Raw genomic sequence first — 23298 nt, forward strand, 5'->3', positions numbered from 1 at the left:
ACTGCTTATATCACACTGAACACAAAGAGCTAAGGCCACTACAAAAAGGAAAAATAAAAGCCCAGATCCGAAAAGGCTAAACTACTTATTGACATACAGGAGAAATATATTAAGGAGAAGTAAGGATTCAACCAAATAGTAAGGAATGTAAGGCCAACATACTTTCGTATCCCAAATGTTATGCAGAAAACTAACACCTGTTTAAGAAAAAAAAATCTTCTGAAATAATTTAAATCAGGAATAATGAGAAAAAGAGATTAAGGGGACTGTACTGATATGAATCAGTGCCAATTCCTAATGAACTATGGAAAGTTTTTAAAAGATAGAAATTACAGTATTGTTTCATTTCAAAGTAGTATATATATATATATATATAAATATAAAACAAAATCACAGAAGCCCATTTACCTGTCCCATTTGTGGTCCTCCCATTGGAGGCATCATTTGAGGCATCATCCCATGAGATACTGGAGGCATGTTTGGAGGCCTTTGGCCCATAGGATGCATTCCCATGGGTGGATAGTGAGGCATGCCTGGATGTCCCATCTGAAAAACACAGTTTAGGATTTTAGGAAAGCAAGCAAAACAGAAACAAGCTATCTTCCAAATCTGGTTAATTAGGACTCTCAAAGAGCAAGATATTTTAAATTGTTACAATATTGCCAATCTTGTCAATATATGTTTTATTTTTTTTCCTTTATGGATATTACAACTCATGATCGTTTAAAAACTTGCTATTTTATTATTGCAATTGCTATTTGTATTTTTCATATAACAAGTCTCCAAGAAAAAAGTATAGTAAGTATTAGGGATGTACAACACATTTCAATCGATTTTGAGTTTGAAATGCTTCAGAATGTTACGACAGCTCACTTTGCACTCAAACACTACTGTTTTGTGTTTGAACAAGGCATTCTGTGATTGAAACATTGTACATCAGATTTCAAATGATCCAATCTCAAAATATATTTTCTGCCAGATGAGAATGTCAAAAAACATTCTTCTGAAAATCTGAACTGTAAAATCAGATCCTGTTTTCTGATAAAATGGTAGTTAAAATATACATATAACAGTTCACTGCCTTCAACAGAGTCCACTGAATTGGGTAGCTATAAACAATTTAAATAAAACATCCAGATTTGCACTGACAGGTCTAAAACAATTAGATCTTTAATTTTAATTTATTGGTTTAAATATATTAAGTAAGCAAAAGTTAAAGCATGGAAATAAAAAAATGAAAACTGCTTGTATGTTTCTTAAGTTTTAGCTGTATAGAATTAAAAATATAGCTATATGAATTCCTATCACCTAACATAGACTGTTCAGTGCAAATACTGAGGCAGACTTGAGTTTTACTAAAAATAAATTATATTATGTACCCTAGCCATTAGCTTGTTAGTGATTTATGACTTTTAGACCCTAAATTAAATAGCATTTGGCTATCTACTTGTGCATAATCCTGACTAAAGATAACCTAAAACACCCTTTGCTTGTATTATTTTCTCCAATAATTATTAGGGTAATTTGCAAGTGGGCTTTTTCAAGTGCCACATACAGGAAACTATGTATTTCAAGTCACTAATCTTTGTTCTGCAATCAAATGGAAATACTTTTTGTTAAGATGTTATTTTGCTATTTTAAAATTTTAATGACATTTTGGGAGGGGGATAGAATAATGGTTTGATTTTTTTCACCTATCTTTAGATTGTAAAATGAATAAAACATATTAACATATGTATATATATAATCTGCTCTGAAAAGTATACCTTCATTATATTCTTAATTCTGTAAAGAAATATTTTGGGTAGCAAATCTTCAAACAGGAAAGACTTGGACAGCAAGTCTTCAAAGAGGAAATAACATGTATATTAGGCAGATTTGAGTATAAGTGGTATAACCTTTCTTAGGAATTAAGCACTATTAATGATACAAGTTTATTAAATATTCCTGCAAATAATATTGTCATTGACCTACTTCATTTGAAAATAGCTATAAGACTTGGCAACTTATGAAACATGAAGTTACGACTGTTCAAATGCTTCACATATATTGGTAACATTCACATGGAACAATAATAATGAATGTTGACTTGTCACTGAAATTTCATACTTTTTCTCCTGTAACTACAGCACTAAATAGAAAGGATTACTTTGTTTTATGACTCAAATCAAGTTTACTGTCCCCCTTTAAGCCAGTATAAAAAACTACAGGGTTGTCTGTTTGTTTTTGGTGATCTACATAGCAGTGGAAAAATCAGGAGTTGCAGGTGAACAGTGAAAGAGTGATATGAAAGTCAATGGATTGCTTGGATCAATAAATGAATGAAATAAGCAAATATTTATAAATAAATATAAATAAATTCATACTAAACTGTAGTCCTCCAGAATTCTGGCTCGGTTTTCCAAATAATTGTGCCAAATAGTTTCAATTTGTCAAATCCTATTTATAATTAAATTACAATAAAGTTAGCAAATCTGAACACCTATTGTTCTGGAAAAGGCTCTAAATGGTGGGAAAGTTAGAAGAAAAGAGAAAAAGATGACCACCAACAAGGTGGATGGACTCAGTAACACTGGCACTAAAAAGACCTGAAAGACCAGATTAAGAATAGACAATCAAGGCATCGATGTGGTTGCTAGAAGTCAAAAAGAATGCGATGGCACATAATCAACAATACTGATTGGGAGATTTTTCAAATGATAATATAATACCCTGTTTCCCCCAAAATAAGACATCCCCTTGATAATATGTCCAATCAGGCTTTTGAGCGCATGGCAATAAGGCCAAGCGCTTATTTCAGGGTTCAAAAAAATATAAGACAGGGTCTTATTTTCGGGGAAACATGGTATTCCTATTTCTTCCTATTCAATTCCTATTGATTCCCTCCCATAGGCGCTGCTGCAAAGATTAAGTCTCACCATTCTCTTGAACGGTGGGAAAATATGCACTTAACAGGCCTTTCCAGCATTCCTTTCTAAGTGCAGGGAAAAGAAAGCCAATTTGACAGACTGATGATCAAGGTGCTTCTTCCCATTTCGCTTGTCATCCAAGAAGTTGCTTCACTTCAGAGCTGAAGAAGCTTCTTGGATGAGAAGCGAAAGGTCTTCAAAGGAAAACCAGAAAGTCCAGTCACCTCTTGAGGGGTGGGGGGGGAAGCACCTTTGGGACAACCATGACCTGGATGACTTGTAGAATCTCCATAGATATCAAGCAACAAGTTTAACGTTCATCCAGCGTTCAGGCATTAGCTAAACCTCCCATACGGGCTGGATGCTAAAGGGTCTAAAAACCTGTGCCCAAGACCACCCAGCCTACCGTTTCCCATTCGAATACCTGCACTTATAAACTCTGAGGGGAAAAATTGCAGCCAAGGCAGACTCCAGGAGTGGAGAGTAATTCAAGAGTCCCTTGCGACTAGACTGCGTCCTCACTTTCAAATGAGGCCAAATGACTCCCTCTCCTCACCTTCAAATGAGGGTGTTTTTGTTTTTTTAAAAATTTCACTTCACGGTTATGAAATTTGGGACGGGAGCTGAAACCGAAGCAAAAGCGTGAAACTTAACTTTCGCCTCCCACCCACCCCCCCTTTCCCTCACACCAAAAATAAAATAAAAATAAAAATCGCCCGCCCACCTACCATAACAGCATCTCGGCCCATGCCGCCGCCGCCGGTTCCTCCCCCGCCGCCGCCCAGCCTCATCGCAGGGTTGAGGAGGCTCCCGCTGCCCGCACTGTTACCGCCGCCGCCGCCCCTGCCGAGGAGCCTCCCGCGGAGAGGCTGGCGAGAGGACGGCCCGAAGGGAAGGAGCGGTTCGGGTTCCCCGCGCGGAGGAAGGAGAGGTGCCAGAAGACTGACGGGCTTCCCGGCAGGCCAGTCCGGCCGGCCTCCCATGCGGGCGCTTTTCGGCGACTGTTCCGGCCCGGGAGCTCCCACAGGGCGCACGCCTTCGCCGGGGTTGAGCTGCATCAGGGGGGGAGGCTTGGGCAGCGAGAAGGGCAACGGCTGAGGAGAGGCCGCGGCGGCCGCCGAGTCTCCACCTGACATCGCTTTCCCCCCTGGCGCAGGCCTGGCTCCGCCGAGCCGGCGCTGCTTAGTTCCGCCGAGATCCGAGGGGAGACCGTTAGCCGGAAACCGAACAGAGAAGAAGGGAAGGGAGACCGGACCGGGGACGCGGGTGCGGGAGGGGGGGGGAAGAGAGGAGGGGTTACTGGTCGGAAGTCTGCGAGGTGGGATCACCGCGCACGCGGCCGGAGGGGGAAAGAACAAAACCTCACGCCGGTAGGGGAGGGGCTTCTGCTTCTCCTCTCGCCGAAGGCGGGCGAACGGCCAAGATTGGAGTGTGTGTGTGTGTGTGTGTGTGTGTGTGTGTGTGCGTGCGGGGTGGGGAGGGGGGCAGTAGGAGCCGGAATGGAGGCGAGGAGGGGGAAAAGAGAGACGCGCGCACCGCAGAGGACGCTGGGAAAACAGCTCGCTCCGAGCGACGGAGGTTGATGGGCGGAGCTACGGAAAGCCGAGAGGTACCATTTCTGGCCGTAAAACCAGGCGGGAAAACAATAAATAAAATAAAAGGAACGTGGCGACGAAGGGAAGGTAGAGCCCGACCCACGCGCGTACGCTGAGTTTCCCTAAATGGAACAGGGCAGCATGGGAGTTCCGAGCTCAGACGGTGGGCGTGGCTAGGCGGGAGACAGCGGCGTTCGGAAAAGCAAGCGGGTCTTCGCTTCTGCTACCGCCGCTGCCGCATCAAGTTCGATCAAAGGCTCTTTGGAAGGCTTTCTTCCCGCCTTTCTGCCCCCCCAAGAAGCAAATATTCCACTGCCATGGAGACGCGTCATGCAGTTGCTGCGGTTAGTTAGGGCAGAGGTGAAGGGGGCTGGTTGAGACGTCAGGCGGAGTTCACGGAGGGCTTTGAAATTTTATTTATTTATTTTTTGACAGGGCTCCGAAGCCGCGGGGAGTAAGTGGCCGAGCAGGACCTGTTCGGTGCTCTGTTGCCTGGCGATGGTTGCCTTGCTGGCGCTCCTGATAGCCATCGCTTGCCTGGCGCTGCGAGGTGAGGCAGGGCGGGAGAGAACGGCTCCCCTTCCCCAAACAGGGCAAGGTAGACCTAACCTTAACCCTAACCCTAGATGCAGTTTCATTGGCCATGGGATTTTCCAATGTATTTTCCTGGGGTCCAAAAACAACTCAAAAAGAGAAGCTGTCAAAGTTGCTATACTTAGAAAAACCTCCAAGGATCTATCCCTAGCATTAATTGTTGGGCATGACTCCAAGAAGATCTAACCCTAGTTTCAGTTTCTTGGCCATGGAATTTTCCCATGTATTTTAAAGTGGTGCACAAACAACTCCAAATCCACAGTTGTCAACTTTTCTTTCGTTCTAAAACCAATAGGAATCTGTCCCTAGCATTAGCTTCCAACCACAACTCCAGCCCTAGATTCGTTTTCATTGGCAATTGGATTTTCCCAGGTATTTTACCGTGGTCCACAAACAAATCCGAATGAAAAGCTGTCAACTTTCCTTTCCTTCAAAAACCTCGAGGAATCTGTCCCAAGCATTAGTTTTTGGCCATGACACCAAGTAGACCTAACCCTAACCTTAGCCACAGAAAAGTCAAAACGAAGAGCTGTCAACCCTAACCTTAACCCTAACCAAGTAGATCTAACCCTAGCCATAACCCTAAATTCTTATTAATTCAAAAGGGATTTTCTGATATATTTTACTGTGATCCACAAAGAACTCAGAATGAAAAGCTGTCAACTTTCCTTCAAAAACCTCAAGGAATCCATCCCATGCATTAGTTGTTGGCCATGACACCAAGTAGATCTAATCCTAACCCTAGCCCTAACCGTAAATTCATATTAATTCAAAAGGGATTTTCCATGTATTTTATTGTGGTCCACAGAAAAGCCAGAACAAAGAGCTGTAAACCAAGTAGAATTTACGGCTAGAGTTAGGTTTTGGTCTACTTGGTGTCATGGCCAAAAACGAATGCTTGGGATAGATTCCTCGAAGTTTTTAAAGGAAAGGAAAGTTGACAGCTTTTCATTCTGATTTGCTTGTGGACAGCAGTAAAATAAATGGGAAAATCCCATTTGAATTAATATGAATTAGGTTAGGGTTAGGGTTAGGTTTAAGTCTACTCGGTGTCATGGCCAAAAACTAACGCTTGGGATAAATTCCTTACGGTTTTTGAAGGAAGGAACTTTGACAGTTTTTTTCATTCCTACTTGTTGATTTTCAATTGAAAATGAATATTGGTTAGGCTTAAGATTAGATCTACATGGTCAAAAAGTAATGATATGGGTAGACTCTCAAGGTTTTTGAAGGAAAGGATAGTTGACAAGCTTTTTATTCTGAGGTTTTTTTTGGATCAAGGAAAATACATTGGAAAATCCTACTTTTGACAATCTATGGTCAGTGTTAGGTTTAGGATTAGGTTTACATATGGTCATTGTTGAAAACTACTCTCGGGATAGATTCTTAAAGATTTTCTAAGGAAAGCGACATTGACATCTTTTGCTCTAGTGCTCTTCATAGTCCACAGTAAAACACATGGGAAAATCCTATTTTCAAGTATAATGAATCTTGGGTTATGGTTAGGCTTAGGTCTTGGTGTCGTGACCAAAAACTATTGCTAGGCATATCTTCTGAGTCGTATTTTCAGGAAAGTGACATTGACTTCTGATTTTTTTATTTTTTTTTTGTGAACCGCAGTAAAATACATGGTAAAAACACATTTCCAACCAAATGAAACAAAAGTTAGTTAGGTCTACTTAGAGTTAGGTCCAGAAATTAGTGCTAGAGTAGATTCCTAGAATTTTTCAAATGAAACAAAGTTGACAGGTTTTTCTTTATGGACCACAGTAAAATTTGTTAGAAAATCCAATTGCAAATGAAAATTAATCTATGTTTAGGATTAGCGTTAGGTCTATTTGGAGTGATGACCGGAAACCTATGCTAGAGATAGATTCTTAGCTGTTTCCTAAAGGAAATCAATGTTGAATCTTTTAATATTAGCATAAATTTAATCTTTTAATATTTAATATTTCTAATTATTAAATTATTATAATTTAATTATATTATACTATATATTATATTAATTTATTATATTATAAATTATTAATTATTTAAATAATAATTAAATTATTGCTAATTTAATATTAGCAATAATTTAATCTTTTAATATTAGCATAAACGTTATTGTCATTTTTTTTTAGTCTGAGCACAGTGGCACACATTAAAAATGAAATTCTTGCTCTCAAAAGAAAATGTATATCCATACCCATACCGTGTTTCCCCCAAAATAAGAGCTATCCCAAAAATAAGCCCTAGTATGATTTTTATGTGTGAAGTTAATATAAGCGCTACCCACAAAATAAACCCTATTTAAAAGCCTACAGTGCACAGCCTGCCACCCATCCATGCCATCTGGTTGCTCGTGGTGCTGCCAACACGAGGTGAGGCAAGGCAGGGGTGGGGGTAGAACTGCCCCACACCAGCTTACTTCAGGGCCCCTGCAGCCAGACCATCCATGCCCTGACAACTGCCTTGCGGTGGCAGCACTGGCAGCCATGTCTAGCAGGAGCCCACGTGGCCTGCAGCCCACTTCTTCTGCTTGCTCACAGCTGCAACGGAGCAGGAGGCTGAGTGAGGCACCAGTGCCACAGCCACAAGGCGAGACAGGTGTCAGGGCGTGAATGGGCTGGCTGTGGGGGCTCTGAGGTAAGACGGTGCAGGTTGCATGGGGCAGCTCCACCCCTCTGCCTCGCCTTGTAGCTGCGGTAATCTGTCTTATTTTGGGAAAAACAAGTTTACATAACACATCTATGCACATTACACATACATACACACACACATATCCCTATATCTTTATATATACAGTGCATTCCAAAACTACTCAGACCCCCTTCACTTTAGTCAATTTTGTTGTACTGTAGCCTGATTCTACAGCTGTTGGAATTCATGTTTTCCTCATTAATCTACACTGTGTACCCCATAATGATAAAGTGAAAACAGTATTTTCAAAATGTCTGTAAATTTATTAAAAAGAAAAAACTGAAATATCACATTGGTATAAGTATTCAGATCCTTTGCAACAACACTTGAAATTTAGCTCTGGTTTTTCCCAATTCTCTTGACCACTTGTGACATGTTTCTGCACTTTGATTGGAGTCGACCTGTGGTAAATTAAATTGATTGGACATGATTTGGAAAGGCACACATCTCTCTAGAGAAGGCCTCACAGCTGACAATACATACTATAGCAGAGCAAAAGCCATGAAGTCAAAAGAACTGCCCGCAGAGTTCAGAGACAGGATTATTGCAAGGCACAGATCTGGAGAAGGTTACAATAAACTTTCTGCCGCACTGAAGGTTTCTAAGAGCACAGTGGCCTCCATAATTCTCAAATGGAAGTAGCTAAGCACAACCAGGACTTTTCCAAGAGCTCGTCACCCAGTCAAACTCAGCAATTGGGGGAGAAGGCCTTAGTAAGAGAAGTGATCAAGAACCTGATGGTCCCTCTGACTGAGCTCCAGAGATGCTGTGTGGAGATGGGACAGAGTTCCAGAAGAACAACTATCACTGCAGCTCTTCACCGATCTGGGCTTTATGGCAGAGAGGCTAGACAGAAGCTTCTCCTCAGTGCAAAGCACATGAAAGCCCGCTTGGAGTTTGCCAAAAAGCACCTGTAGGACTCTCAGATTGTGAGGAACAAGATTCTCTAATCTGATGAAACTAAAATTGAACTGTTTGGCTCAATTCTAAATGTTATGTCTGGAGGAAAGCAGGCACTGCTAATTACCTGCCCCAACATCATCCTAACAGTGAATGAAGCATGGTAGTGGCAGCATCGTGCTGTGGGGTTGTTTTTCAGCAGCAGAGACTTTTTATTTTTATATTTTTTTGTAGTTCGTGTTTGTTTCCTAATTGCAACTATAATAATCAAAAATTATTAAAAATAAACATATGTTTGATATCCAGTAATATTTCTTCACATTACTATGACTTACTACAGAGATCATAGTCAACTAGCTTAAGTGACACACAATAGCAGAAAAAATTAATTACAGCTTTTTTTGTTGTTTTTTCTTTGTTTTTATTGTATACATGATGTACAATGACAATAAAGGCTTTGAATTTTCAAAATATAACTCAATGCTTTTCACTGAATATTAAACTGAAAGCTCGTTTAGTAGGAAAACTGTTGTGGATCTCTTGTCTCCCATTCCATAATAATTGGCTTGATTTAAAATTCCTTGTAAATTTTAAAATTCTTTAAACATTTTAAATTTTAAAAATTAAAGTAAAAATAAACTTTTTTTATTTACAGATCCAGGACATGAAAAAGAGAAAATGGATAGTACAGAAACCAGCATTTTAGGTGAGGCTTATTTTGTAACTTCATTTTGGAATTCTGACAATTTCCTTATATTTGGTGGGTATTCCTTTTGACAGAAATGAAACATTTTGCAATTCATTCATAAATTAATGTATGCTGCTGTATCATTAAAATACCTATAACTGATCGGCTTTCTTACCTACAAATTTGATTTTTTGTAGTTACTTTTTGTTTTCTAATTGTAATCTTTAATAAGAATTATTAAAAATAAAGCATATATTATTGTTCTATATCTAGTAATATTTTTATGAGAGTAGAATAGATGGGGTTCCTCATACAAAAACATTTAAATTTCAAATTGTATCAAATTGTGTAATATCCACCAAGTATGCTGGCAGTCATAAGAGTTTGAGAGTTTTATGTATAGACTTTATTCTACCCACTCCATTTCTCTATTTAAATTGATGAACACTTTCTACAGATCAATAAGTTGAAAAAGTAAAGTGCAAACACAGTAATCATGACTGCAATCCTAAAAACAGTTAAATAGAGGCAGGTCCAGTATAAGTAAGAGACTAACTAAATATATTTTGGGTTATGTTGTGTTTTTTCCTTGGACATGATATAAGTCTATTAACTTTTTGGTTTATTCCAGGTAGTTGTTATTTCTTGGTGGTAGAATTCGGGCATTTTTGTTAGGGATATGCACATTTGAAATTGCATATCAGAAGTGTGTTCAAGGTCAAGATGACCTCTTTTTGAAACAGAGGAAAGTTGTGAGCTTGGGACACTTCCAGACATACTGGTCCAGCTTTTTCTAACTTAAAATGGGGTATTTTGAATTCAGCATTTTGCATACCGTATGTTAATGCTGAAGTTGTAATTTTGAGATTTCATGATTTACATAATTTTTATTTTAAAAAATTCAAAAAAGGACTTAAAAGCTAGCAAGAACTAATATAAAGAAAAGGGAGAAAAAAGAAAGTACAGGTAGTCCTCAAGTTAGGAATGGAATGTGGCCTCTCCATTCCATTCGTAACCCAAGGATTTGTGGAAGTGAATCTCGTACCTTGAACGCTAATCGAATGTGAGGCTCGTTAAGTACACAAGAGGTATTTCGGTGGGGAAGGCCATGTGGAAGAGGCCACCTGCCTAAGACCACCCCAGGCCTCCCCGACCCAATGAAATACCTCATACTCCCCACAATTGCTTCCCCCTCCAACCTGCCGCGCCGGGTCACTTACTGTGCAAAGATCCAGCAAGCAGTCTCCTCTCCAGTCTCTCAGCTGCGTGCACTCCTGTGCAGTTTCATTTAGGCCTGTGCAGGCCTCGCCCAGCACATTGTAGGCCAAAATGGAGTGTCCTCCAACGCTCCAATTCGGCCTGCAATGTGCTGGGTAAGGCTTCCAGAGGCCTGAACAGAGCGTCAGAGGGACAGGACTGCCCCTCCAAACCTCCATTTTGGCTGGCAAAGTGCAGGACGAATATTGCAGAGCCTCTGAGTTGTTTGTAAGGGCGAACAACTGCTGTGGTGCTGCAGGATGTGTAGTTTCGAAACTTGTTCATGAATGCTAGGGGGTGCTTATCGCGTAACTTTGAACATTTGCTAAGGGAACGCTGGTAACCTGGGGATTACCTGTAAAAGCTAAATGTGCAAAAAGAATGAATGGAAAGAATTAGAAGTAGTTTCTTATTTTCTTTACAGCAATTATAAATACAAATACAAATACAAAATTACCTTTTATTCTTTAATTATCAAAAAACTATCTTTTTTCTGCAATCTATTTTACTTATAAGTCATCAGTTCATTTTTTTCTGTATCATGCAAAAAGACTATCAGGGGTTTTCATTCACCAATGAACATAGATGTTTTTTCTCTGGTCAAGGAAATAAATTTAATCATTTCTGCAGGTTCCATCATCATTACTAACCGTTCCTCTATTCTGAGTGGTGCCAAATCTTTCCATCTTTGTGCCTATAATAATCTCACTTCAGTTATCTTATATAAAAACAAAGATCCTTGACTTTTTCCAGCTGTTTGTCCATCTATCCCAAGAAAATAACCTTCTTGTTTCAATTGCATATTGATCTTTAAAATCCTCTGAATCAGTGTATGTATTTACATCCAAAACATTCTAGTCTTCCTTGTTTACAGTTGAGTTTTTCTTCCATAAGGATTTTGGAGTATTCTTGTTCTAGCCATGATGACTGGGCTGTCGTGTTGCAGTTTTTCCTGGACAGTTATCTATTTTGATTCATTTGAACCAGGAATGTTTCCTCCTACTCCACTCTCACCTGCACGATTTAAGTGAGTATCGGTTTAGAAAGTATCAAATGTGAATGGATATTGGGCTTAAAAATCTGCCATAAGAAATTGATACAATATGCATGCTACGTTTTCACATGATCTCCTGCAATACTGAGGAGTTTTCTTGGTTAATTTATACTTTTTATTGTTATTAAAAACTTTGTAAAAGTTGTAAAAATTTGATTGTAAAAACTTTGATTGGCAAGTCACAATGGCAATGGAGAACATTATCTACTGGCTCATCTAGTGATGACTATAAATATGGAAGACTGTGACTTGCAATGTTAGAGGAAAAAAAGTAACAAGCATAAATTAAGATTCAAGGAACTGTACTGATAGGGCAGATGTAAAAAAATGTTTAATAGAAGGATGAAGTAAAAGAGTCTATGAATAAGGAAAATATGTGAAATATTGCTGCAAAAAAGGTGAGAAAGATATGTGCTAGTGGTATAGCCAAAGAGATTGAAGAATGATTAGCATCAAAATAGGCAGAAAAATACAGCAATTTATTTGGAAATAAAAATGTTTTTTTAATTGGATGAATAAACAAAGAAGCGATGTCCAACTCCATGCATAGAATTAAAAATTAAAGTGAAAAAATTATATGGGATAAACTGAAGCTAAGAAATCTTTGAGGAGAGTTTTAGAATTTTTTGTAGAAAGGCTAATAATGTCAGATTGAAATGAATACTGTAAACTCAGTTGAAGAAAACGGAAGAATTAAAAGTTATAATGCTATGAGAATGTTGAAAACTTGTAATGCTGAAGGTGTAATCATGTAGCTGGAGAAATGTTAAAATATTGTGTTAAATGTTAAAATGTCAATAAACAGGTAGTCCTCTATTTACAACAGTTTGTTTAGTGACAGTTCAAAGTTAGAACGGCACTGAAAAAAGTGACATGTCTGTTTTTCACACTTACAAACATTGCACTAGCCCTATGGTCCTGTGAGCAACATTTAGATGTTTGGTGATTGGTTCATATTTATGACGATTTGCAATGTCTCGGGGTCATGCAATCCCTTTGTGTGACCTTCTGAGAAGTAAAGTCAAGAGGGAAGCCAGATTCACTTAACAGCCATGTTACTAACTTAACAGTTGCAGTGATTCACTTAACAACTGTGGCAAGAAAAGTCATAAAATGGGGCAAAATTAACTTAACAAGTGTCTCATCAACAGAAATTGGGCTCAATTGTGGTTGTAAGTCGAGGACTACCTGTAATTTGCTTGTGGAGTGGCTGTGCAACTTGTTTAATCTGTCTTTAAAGGCTGCATGTGTGCATGACAGAAGTTTAAGGGTATTTGGAAAGCTATTTGGCATAAATCTAATTGAAAGACTATGATAACTTACTATGAGCAGAATTTAATGAATGAAATATAGTTTTATGGGAGGAAGCAGACTATTCTACCCAGCAGATCATTTGCTGATTTAGAAAAGTATGATAAATGTTTTTGAAGGCTTATAAGAGAAATATATGAAAGGAATAACCAGACATAAAGTTAAATGAAATGCTTAGCAAATGGTTCAATGCTGCTTAAAGAACAAGTCTGTGTTGCGTGATGTCTCCTCGATTTAATGTATTTTTGGATAAATGTATATAGGGAATGCTTGTGCCATCAGAAGCATCCTGGTTAAAGAAGTGAATGCTTGTATATTCACAGCATTACATACCCGTATACAGATGACATGCTGTTATCTGAGAACCTGAATGATTTGCAGTGCAGCTTAGATAGATTGTATGAAGCATCGTGAAATCTGAATCTTAAGGTTTAATGAGATTTTTGTAAAAAAATATAGAGACAGTTGTGTCATTGAGATTAGAACTTTTTTTGCTATGATGGATGAATAGAATGGAGGAAATGTGGGAATCAGTTTTTTGTTAGGATTTTATCAATGAGGCACTATAATACAGAGAGATGAAAGAAATGTAAAAATTAGAGACTAAAGAGTAGATTTGGAAAAATGAATTGATGGAGACCTTGAAATTAACTACTTTGGTTATTTTAAGATTTTGTTTAGATTTATTTTTAAATTATTGATTATTTTTATAATTTATCTTGATAATGATGAATTTTTGAATTAATGACTGGATAATTAGATTTGTTTAAGATTGTAAACATATTGTAAATGCTATTAGGGTTAGATGATGGTTATATTATGGTTAACTTAGAATAAGAGATGATTTACCGATGATATATTTGTATCTGTACTAAGGAAAGTTGAAAGTCTTTTTTATTTTTTCTTTCTTTTCTCACACTTTTAAATGTCTCCTCTTTTTTATTTTTTCCCCTAATTTTTATTACATATTTTATTTTTTCTTTGAAATTTAAGTATTTTTTTAAAAATCTAAATCTAAAAATAAATTTCTTGAAGGCCGCACAATTATATTTGATAAAAAATGGCTGTAATATAAACAATGTAATTTATAATTTTTGTTGTTGCAAAAAACAACAACAGAATAAGCTGATTAATTTGTGTCCCTTAAAGAAGGAAAAAAATTAAGTGGAAATGATGGCAGAAAAATATGTGTGTAATATATAGTGTATTGTAAGGAATTGTATTTGTCAAAAGAAATGAACATGATTATTATGGGTAAATCACGAAGTACTTAAAGGTGTGGTAAAGCAAGAAAATAAGGTTTAAGAATGAATGGACCACAAATTTACTTTTTAAATAAGTTCAATAATTTGCTTTTATCTAATAGAAATGGCCCTTTGTTGGCTTTTGTATTAGGAGCAATGTTCACATTCGTATACTAAGACAACAAATTAAGCAGTTTCAGGAGTTGGCCAGCAGAGTGTATTGTAGCATAATTTTTTACAACCCAAAGTATAAAATTCTTTTCTTGAGAATTCCAGAAAATGTAAAAATATTATAAAAAAGATGTAAAATCCATATATAATAGATCTTAATAAGCCAATCAGAATTCAATCAGTTGAGTTTGAATTCATTGTTATTTTTATTATCAAAATATAATACATATCTTACAGCTAGAGACTTTGTTGATCTTGGATGTTAAACAGTTAGATTTAGTTATAACTGAAATGGGAGGCCACTATGGAGTGCCTGGTTGTAGGCTATACTTAAGAATTAAAAAAAAATACAGTGCTTTCAGAAAGTATCCAGACCCCCTTCACTTCTGTCAATTTTGTTATGCTGTAGCCTTGTTCTACAGTTGACGAAATTCATTTTTTTTCCTCATTAATCTATACTCAGTACCCCATAATGACAAAGGGAAAATAGATTTTTAGAAATGTCTGTAAATCTATTTTAAAAAAACTGAAAAATCATATTGGCATAGGTATTCAGACCCTTCATTCAACACTTTGTTGAAGCACCTTTGGCAGCAATTACAGCCTCGAGTCCTTTTGGATATGGCATGACAAGCTTTGCACATCTGCAAAGGAGATTTTCTGCCATTCCTCCTTGCAAATCTTCTCAAGCTCAGTCAGGTTGGATGGCGACCGTCAGTGGACATCCATTTTCAGGTCCCTCCAGAGATGCTCAATAGTGGTCAAGTCAGGGCTCTGGCTGGGCCACTCTAGGACATTCACAGAGTTGTCCCTAAGCCACTCCTGCGTTGTCTTGGCTGTGTGCTTAGCATCGTTGTCATGTTGAAAGGGAACCTTCACCCAGCTTGAGGTCCTAATGCTGCCACCACCATGCTTCACTGTTGGGATGATATTGGGAGGTGATGAGCGGTGCCTGGTTTCATCCAGACATAATGTTTAGCATTGAGGCTAAACAGTTCAATCATCAGACCAGAGAATCCTGTTCCTCACAGTCTGAGAGTCCTTCAGGTGCTTTTTGCAAACTCCAAGCTTTCATGTTATTTTGCATATTCCAAAAGAAGGCAGTGGCAAACAGTGTCTATACTTCTGCCAAGAATAGCATATTTTTATGTGTAGTTTTCATTGTATGTGTTGGTACATACGAATAGACAAACATATACAGTAAGTCTAAACATGTCAAGTTAAGTAATATTTATTAGTGTTTTCATACACTGACTATATTGTGTAGTGATCGGTTTAAAATAATGAAAAAAACATTTTTAGGCTAGTTGCCGGTCTATGTTGGAACAAACATATGCCTAAAAATTAGTTGTATAATTTGGGCGGTCTTAAAACTTATTGTGAGCTCATTCCTCCACAATTCCTTATTATCCAAATCCTGTTTGATTGGGATATGGCAGCATGTTTCACCCAAAAACTTTTACACAAACATTTTTAACACTACGTAAGAAATTTATCTGCAATATTTGCCATAATGGTTTATAAGGCTGGCTAGTGGGGTGTGCATGAGATCTCCATATAGGACATTGGTGCAGATCTTAGGTGGTGACTAAATGCAAAAGTTTGTATACAAGGGCAGCTCACTAGATGGTATTACTGTGTTCAGAGGCAGATACATATTAGAATATAGTAAGTATTAAAATGAAGCCAGTTTATCTATGTAAAATGTTTCATGGCTTGAAATATCTGTCCTCTCTAATCTGTTAATCAATTAATTGATCTTCTTTTCTTTTCAGGCGACTGACTGGACACTCTTTTCATATGGGCTATAGTATGGCTATATTGAATGGAATCGTGGCAGCTTTCACTATAGCCTGGTATCTTTTATAATCTGCTTTTAAATCTGTATTTCAGAATATAGCCCTTGAAACCAACCAGGCAGCCATTTGTACACAAAATGGTATTTGCTACACTTCCCATTTGTTTTGTTTAAAACAAGGGAAAATACTAAAACACATGAACTGATGGAATTTGACAAGGAAAGTCAACCCACGCATTTAAGGAACCATTTTCAGATTCCACTTGACAGGCTCGACTAAGAATGAATGGTGATGTTTAATTCTGAAGATGTTCCTGCAGTATTTTTTGTATACCATTAAATAAATTTAAAAATATGCCTCGTATATATAGCAACAACTTATTGGATTTGTTCTATATACTAAGTAATTCAAAGTGTTTTATTTACTGGAATTAGATTTTTTTATATATTATTCATTAACGGAGGTCATGTATTGAGCTTAAATTGCTTTGAAAGGGTTTTTTTTTCATTGATACAATGATTTGAAGTGGTATTTTCCCATGTGTGTATTCAATATGCAGTATTAACCCTTCTGCCTTCCCAGCCTTTATGCTTCAAATACTTTGTATTAGAGTAGCCTCATTTCTAGACTACCATGGACTAGAAATTACGGGAAACAATGAAAATTATTGTCTAAATAGATTGGTGTTCTTGGATGCTAAATTGGTATTTTGTGGTGTTTAAAAATAATTAAAAATTAAGGTACTTATAGTTGATAAGGCAAAATGAAAAAATTGAACTCTACATTATTTGTAATAAGTAAAGATGTACAAGGGACGTGGTGGCTCAGTGGCTAAAACACTGAGTTTGTCGATCGAAAGGTTGGCAGTTCAGCAGTTCGAATCCCTAGTGCCATGTAATGAGGTGAGCTCCCATTACTTGTCCTAGCTTCTGCCAACCTAGCAGTTTGAAAGCATGTAAAAAATGCAAGTAGAAAAATAGGGACCACTTTTGGTGGGAAGATAACAGTGTTCCATGCGCCTTTGGCGTTTAGTCATGCTGGCCACATGACCACGGAGACGTCTTCAGACAGCGCTGGCTCTTCAGCTTTGAAATGGAGATGAGCATTACCCCCTAGAGTTGGGAACGACTAGCACATATGCGCAAGGGGAACCTTTACCTTTACTTTAAAGATGTACATGTTCTTATTAAAATGTATTGACACAGAAAAAAATCATGTATGTGTTGAATTATGATTATTTCTAAAATACTAAGTTCCTGTTGCACATTAGAACAATAGGAAAATTTAATGAGTGATTTAAGCGTTTTGTAGTGAAATTAATTCAATGTAAACCTGTTTATTCTCTTTCAACATAAGGAAGGGTTGAAAACATATTTGGTTGAAACCAGTTTACTTTTGATGGATGTAAGGTCTTTTCCCCTTATACCTTGAACTCACCAAAAATCTGTGCTAGAGATTCATTAACTATCACGAACAAAATTTCAGCAGCTACAAGAATGTATCAGTATCTGCAGGAACTGAAAGGCTCACTCCTCTTATTGATTATTCTTCCATCAATGAGTTTGGATCTAAAATGTTAGTTTAATTTCTTTCTGGTTCTTAAGCAATGTCATATGATATCATTATATTTTGATTATACAGTAAAAATTTATTTAAAAAAAACCCTTTGTTTTATACTTCTTTGTTGGTATGTTTTTCTCCACAAAACTAATAACACAGCATGCAAAAACATTTGTATTAAGAAGGCAGGATAATAATCCATTTGATGAATAGCAAAGCACAATTGTAATATTTATCAACTATTTTAATTTTCCGGTGTCTACAATGAGCAAATAATTGAATTATTTTAAACTATTCTTAAATCAGTTTTTGCTCTCAAGGAGGATTGGTTGTGGGCTCAGAAAGAGTCACGGATGAATGTTTTGGCCAGGTTAGTTAATGTTTTGGAGGTTAAATGTAGGAACGGCAAATGAAGCCTCTCAGTTGGAATCAGTTTCCCATTTCTGTTCTTTCAAAAGCACTCTAATGCTCTCAGCAAAATGATCCAAATTGTGCTGTTGGAATCAAACTTCAGCAGCATAATTTGGGATTAGGTGTTAGGCAAAAATAGAAGTGCTCTACTTCCCAGGAGTTTTTTTTTCTTCTATAGCTAGAAATTAATGCTTCCAAAATTTGACCATTGGGCCACTTAGCCTTCGCAGTGCAATCTTGGAATGCAGTGGAGCTACAATTGGGCTTTTGTATTTCTTTGATTATTCTCTCTCTCTCTCTCCCCCCTCTGCAATTTTTCTTCCATTATAAAATAGGCATAAGTTTTTTACTTAAATTATTTGATTAAATTTCATCACAGCTCATTGTGAAATTGCATCCTCTTCTCAATGCATCCTTATCCCTTGAAGGAAGGCATTGCTTTTTAAGCTTAATTCTCAATCTGGCTAGCACTTTTCATGTGCAGCAATCGTACCGTAGTTATTAAAGGATTGTACTAGGACTGGAAGACCCAACTTCAATGATCTATTGTTTGGTTGGTTGGTTTTGGTCCCACCTTTATTCTTTTTTATAAATAGCTCAAGGCGGCAAACATACCTAATATTCCTTTGTCCTTCATTTTTCCCCAGAACAACAACCTTGTGAGGTGAGTTGGGCTCAGAGAAAATGATCGGTCCAAAATCACCCAACTGGTTTTCATGCCCAAGGCTGCATTAGAACTCATTCTCTTAGTTCCTAGCCTGGCACATTAACTACTACACCAAGCTGGCTCTCAATGCAACCTTGAATCTCTCTGTGTAGTTTTGGAACAGTGGTGAATGCTTTGTTCAAGCCCCGTCAAGCTGGAGTTCTCAGCATTTGCTTATTCAAATTGTCTTCTAATCCCATAATTCTAATGACGTTTGCTTCCTTGGAGCACTTGCAAATTCAGCAGGAACCTCTTATTTGCTGGAAAGCAATTTGACTTCCACACAAGGCAGGGCTTGGCTTTTGTGGAATCCACTATGCATAGAGATATTCAAATGATGTCAGTGGGAATGGGGATTACCTCCCAGAAGAGCTGTAGATTGATAATGCCTGCATGGGTTTAGCTCTCAAGATTGTTCTTGAGAGGATAATACAGCTGTTGGAGGAGAAAGAACCCTGAACACCATACTGAATTGCTTGTGGAAAGGTATATAAGTGTGATTAATTATTAGAAAACCCAGGATAATTAGTTCTATAGCTCTTTGCTTTCCTGATCCATGTTGCATGAAGAAAAGGGAACTGCAGTGACAGGAATCGGGAGATTTGAGGAATTATGGTGTGGATAGCTAATTAAATGTTAACACATTCCATGAAAAATGTTAGTTAAAGAAGAGTATTTCAGTGTTACCTGGACACTTTGCCAGCAACCAGAGAAATATAAAGAAATATAATCAAATTTTGTGTAGTGGCCTGAAGGAATATAGAAGAAGAGATGGAGGACTGTCCTTGGATAGAAAGCAAAGAACAAATATGCAAGACTTTCAGACTGGTCCTTCCTCAATTAGTAGGAAGTCTAAAGATTTTAAAGCACATTAATCTGCACTTGCTTAAAAAATGAAATCCAAATTTGAGATTTTTAAAAATAAGCTTATATGTATATTCCAAATTTCTCTTTGGACTTCTCATGTTCGTGTGTGCACTACTTGATATTTTCTATGTTATATTAGCCATATGTATCTATGCATAGATATGTTTTTTATAGTAAAAAACAGATATGTTTTTTATAGTAGAGAATGTGATAAAAGCAAAGTTTGAAATAAAATAGGTTTAGAGCAGTTCTTATCTTTTTTTCCCAAATAAATTCACACAACAAAAGAAAAGGCATTTATATAGCCAAGGTAAGTAAAGCAGCAACTATAGGTAATACTTGGTATCTGAATAAAATAATGTTCATGAATCAATTATTCCCATTCAAATGAAGCATATGTTAGAAATGTTTTCTATAGATTTATTATTACCAGGACTTCCTATGTACTTTTAATCTCAGTTGTTAAGTATACTACTTACTTGGAGAAAAATCTTTTATTTTAAAGTATTTGGTGTTTTTTTTTAAAAAAATATTCAGATTATTAACTTGCATGAATTCCTTTGGATATGTACCAAAGCATATACTAAAACAATTGGAATAGTGTAGATAATTACTTTTCTAAGAAATACAATTGAGCTTTGTTCTGGCTTTTATATTACTTTATTGACCTAGAAACATTAAATTGCATAATTGTCCAAATAGAAGCTGTTTTATATTAAATAGTTAGTGAGTCTGACTGAATAACTTAATAAACATATGTTAGGATATATTAATACCATAGTATCTGTGGCTTTTTGAAAGCCAGTTTAGTGTGCTGTAGTGATTTAAATGGTTTAAATACCAGCCTAAAATGTGGCAACTGGGAGTTCTAGCCCTACCTTAGGCACAAAGCCAACTGATTGATTATGACAGTCATTGTCCCTCAGCCTTACAAAGAAGTCCATAGCAAACCACATCTGAAAAATATTCAGTTTTTAAAAACTATGGAATTGTCCGTGTAGTGCCAGGAATCAAGATCAGCTGGAAGGCAAACCCTTTCACCTACCAGTCCCACCTCCCCTGACCTCATAAAACCATATGGCATTTAGTTCATTATAAATTTACATTTATGTCTTGAGCAGGAGTTTGGCATAATGCTTCTAGGGCTTAATTTGGCATTTTATTATTATACCACTTGGGTTATAATATTGGTGGTTGTTTACCTTTGGCCTTCAGGTCTCAAACTATTTAACTTGGCTGTCATCCCTTTAGCTCTCTGGAAGGTTGCAGAAGGGGGCTTCGCAGCATTTTTGCTCTTAATGTTATTTCTCCTTTGCTGCTGTCAGGGAGGGAACAAGGTAGAAGCAAATTAACCTGCATTTTAAAAGAAGGTCTGACTTGGAAACCATTTCTGGACTTTGTACTTGAGTGGAAAAAGATGAAACTGTGATCTAGATTTGTTGTTACAGAAATGGTTAGCTTTTATTATTATGAAAAAGTAAACGTTGGGCTTAGCTCTTAATGCCTTATTCAACGGCACTACGGAGGTGGGTTGCCCCCGGTTCAGACCGGTTCACAAGAACCGGTAGTAAAACCAGCGGGAGGCTCCGCTTACCACCCCAGATGTCATAGGCGATCTGCGCAGAAGCTTGGTGCGCCTGTGAGCGAAGCAAGCACGCGCATGCGATCCCATTGCAAACTGATAGCAAAGATAAGATCACCCCTGATCTAAGCCATTTCAGAACCAGTATGTGATTGTGGCTAAAGTTTGGGCTAGAAGCAGGGAAACTTAGGTTTTAATGTCACCTAAGCACAGAAGCATACTAGGTGATTTTGGTCCGGTGTCTTAGCTCAACCACTCACAGTATTGTAGCCACCAAAAAAAAAAAAAAAAAAAAAAGGATTATTTTATACACCACTCTGAAGTCCAGAATGAAAGGAAGTATATAAATAAAGTAAAATCAAAGCTTTCCTGAGCGGCAATACAAAAAATCTATATACTCAAAAATTCTAACCATGCATTGTCAGTCTCTTCCTTTTGTTAATACAAAGCAGGGGTGAAATCCAGCAGGTTCTGGAGAACCGGTAGCAGAAATTTTGAGCAGTTCGGAGAACCGGTAGCGGAAATTTTGAGTAGTTTGGAGAACCGGCAAATACCACATCTGGCTGGCCCCAGAGTGGGGTGGGAATGGAGATTTTGCAGTATCCTTCCCCCAGGAGTGGGGAGGGAATGGAGATTTTGCAGTATCCTTCCCCTCCCATGCCCAAGCCACACCCACCAAGCCACACCACGCCCACCAAGCCATGCCCAAGAACCGGTAGTAAAAAAATTTGGATTTCACCACTGTGCACATTATGTACCTCTTTTTCCCCTGGACTGGGGAGGGAATGGGGATTTTGCAGTATCCTTCCCCTGGAGTGGGGTGGGAATGGAGGTTTTGCAGTATCCTTCCCCTGCCATGCCCACCAAGCCACGCCCACCAAGCCACGCCCACAGAACCGGCAAAAAAAATTGGATTTCACCATTGATACAAAGGGCATTACATGGGCATCTGTAAAATCTAAGCAATGAGGTTTGCATGTTTTGAACAGCTCACTAACTTTGCAGAATCATTTTTGCAGGAAAATATTCAGTATTATTATATAATAACATGTTATATAACAACATGTTATGTTGTTATATAACGTAATTTAACATACTTTATAGCAGACTTGAAAATTAAATTAATCAAATGTCATACTCTTAGCATGCTAGAGGTCTGCAAATTAAGTTGGGTCATATGTGATCTGCAGATTGCTTACTGCATCCAAAGTATAAAACAAAGGTAGACACGTGTTCTGTAGATATTTTGCACTACTTATTCCATAAGTTTCAGCTAACACAATAGTAAGGAATGATGACCAATACATTTTGGAACACTTCAGTTTGCTTCCTGCTGCCTTAGAGAAGAAAAGAAGTGGAAATGTTTTTTTAAAAATATGATTTATTTTATAAAGCAAAGATTAAAAGACTTCTTATCTACTCCCTTGTCCTCTTTCTAGAACAAGCACTTCCTCTGTCATGTTAGGAATAAACATGTTTAACTAAAGAGTTGGGCAAAATGCTTGTGACCTGAGAGAAGGGTTCATTGCTTAGTATTTTTATTCTGTAGCATATGCTATTTAGCTAATGTAGCTTTGGGATTGTGGTTTAAGATAATCATTAAAGTTTTTGCTTTTTAAAATGTTTTTTTTTCCTCTCAGATTTGCAAAATGGCTTATCTTGAAAGCACACCACTTTACTGGAGTGACGCCTGTGATAGAAATTAGATTCTAAGCTATGATTTATCTGTTCTTCCTTTCAATTTTATTTGCGGCCGTACAACATTTGTGCTCAGAATGCTTTCTGTTTCTTCACTGTAATGAGGAAGTATAAGGGGTAAAGCCTTGAATTATGAAAAAGGAAGAAAAAGCCAAAGCAACTGAAAAAATGCCTAAAGGCAGAAGTGGCATAATTGCCACTAAAGTTATTGTGGTTTGTACCTTTCAATAAGATTTTGCCTAAGAGGTGTACTTTGCTCAGCATTCATGG

General features: G+C 37.5%; 2 protein-coding genes across 4 annotated transcripts in view; one reads left to right on the forward strand and one right to left on the reverse strand.

The window, feature by feature from the left end:
* Nucleotides 1-4461, reverse strand: part of PRPF40A (pre-mRNA processing factor 40A) — a 43581-nt gene extending 39120 nt beyond the window's left edge. The window contains exons 1-2 of one of the 2 annotated variants that reach the window (XM_034425181.3): nt 3638-4461; nt 409-546 (exon numbers count right to left, since the gene is read on the reverse strand). In XM_034425181.3, the coding sequence (XP_034281072.1) occupies nt 409-546; nt 3638-4045 (546 nt within the window). In that variant the 5' untranslated portion in view covers nt 4046-4461. The remainder of the gene's footprint in view (nt 1-408; nt 547-3637) is intronic. The other variant, XM_087881884.1, reaches the window with a different exon arrangement.
* Nucleotides 3700-17416, forward strand: ARL6IP6 (ARF like GTPase 6 interacting protein 6). 2 transcript variants are annotated; one of them, XM_087881886.1, is made up of 5 exons: nt 3700-4518; nt 4940-5054; nt 9336-9386; nt 11520-11652; nt 16181-17416. In XM_087881886.1, exons 1-5 carry the CDS (start codon nt 4492-4494, stop codon nt 16272-16274), a joined length of 420 nt encoding a protein of 139 aa, XP_087738012.1. In that variant the 5' UTR covers nt 3700-4491; the 3' UTR covers nt 16275-17416. The 2 variants fall into 2 exon arrangements, with proteins under 2 accessions (XP_087738012.1, XP_034281085.2); XM_034425194.3 differs by having other exon boundaries at nt 4467-4848.
* The last annotated feature ends 5882 nt before the right edge of the window (nt 17417-23298 follow it).

The sequence above is a fragment of the Pantherophis guttatus genome, chromosome 1 (assembly GCF_059756535.1).
Source record: "Pantherophis guttatus breed Tessera chromosome 1, ASM5975653v1, whole genome shotgun sequence".
Classification (NCBI taxonomy): domain Eukaryota; kingdom Metazoa; phylum Chordata; class Lepidosauria; order Squamata; family Colubridae; genus Pantherophis; species Pantherophis guttatus.

What these genes read in the sequence shown, in the direction of transcription:
- ARL6IP6 (XM_087881886.1), top strand. Translation starts at nt 4,492, where the DNA reads ATGGGCGGAGCTACGGAAAGCCGAGAG. An exon ending in TACAGAAACCAGCATTTTAG is followed by an intron (nt 9,387 to 11,519) that starts GTGAGGCTTATT and finishes TTCTTCCATAAG; the next exon opens with GATTTTGGAGTATTCTTGTT. An exon ending in CTCTCACCTGCACGATTTAA is followed by an intron (nt 11,653 to 16,180) that starts GTGAGTATCGGT and finishes TTTTCTTTTCAG; the next exon opens with GCGACTGACTGGACACTCTT.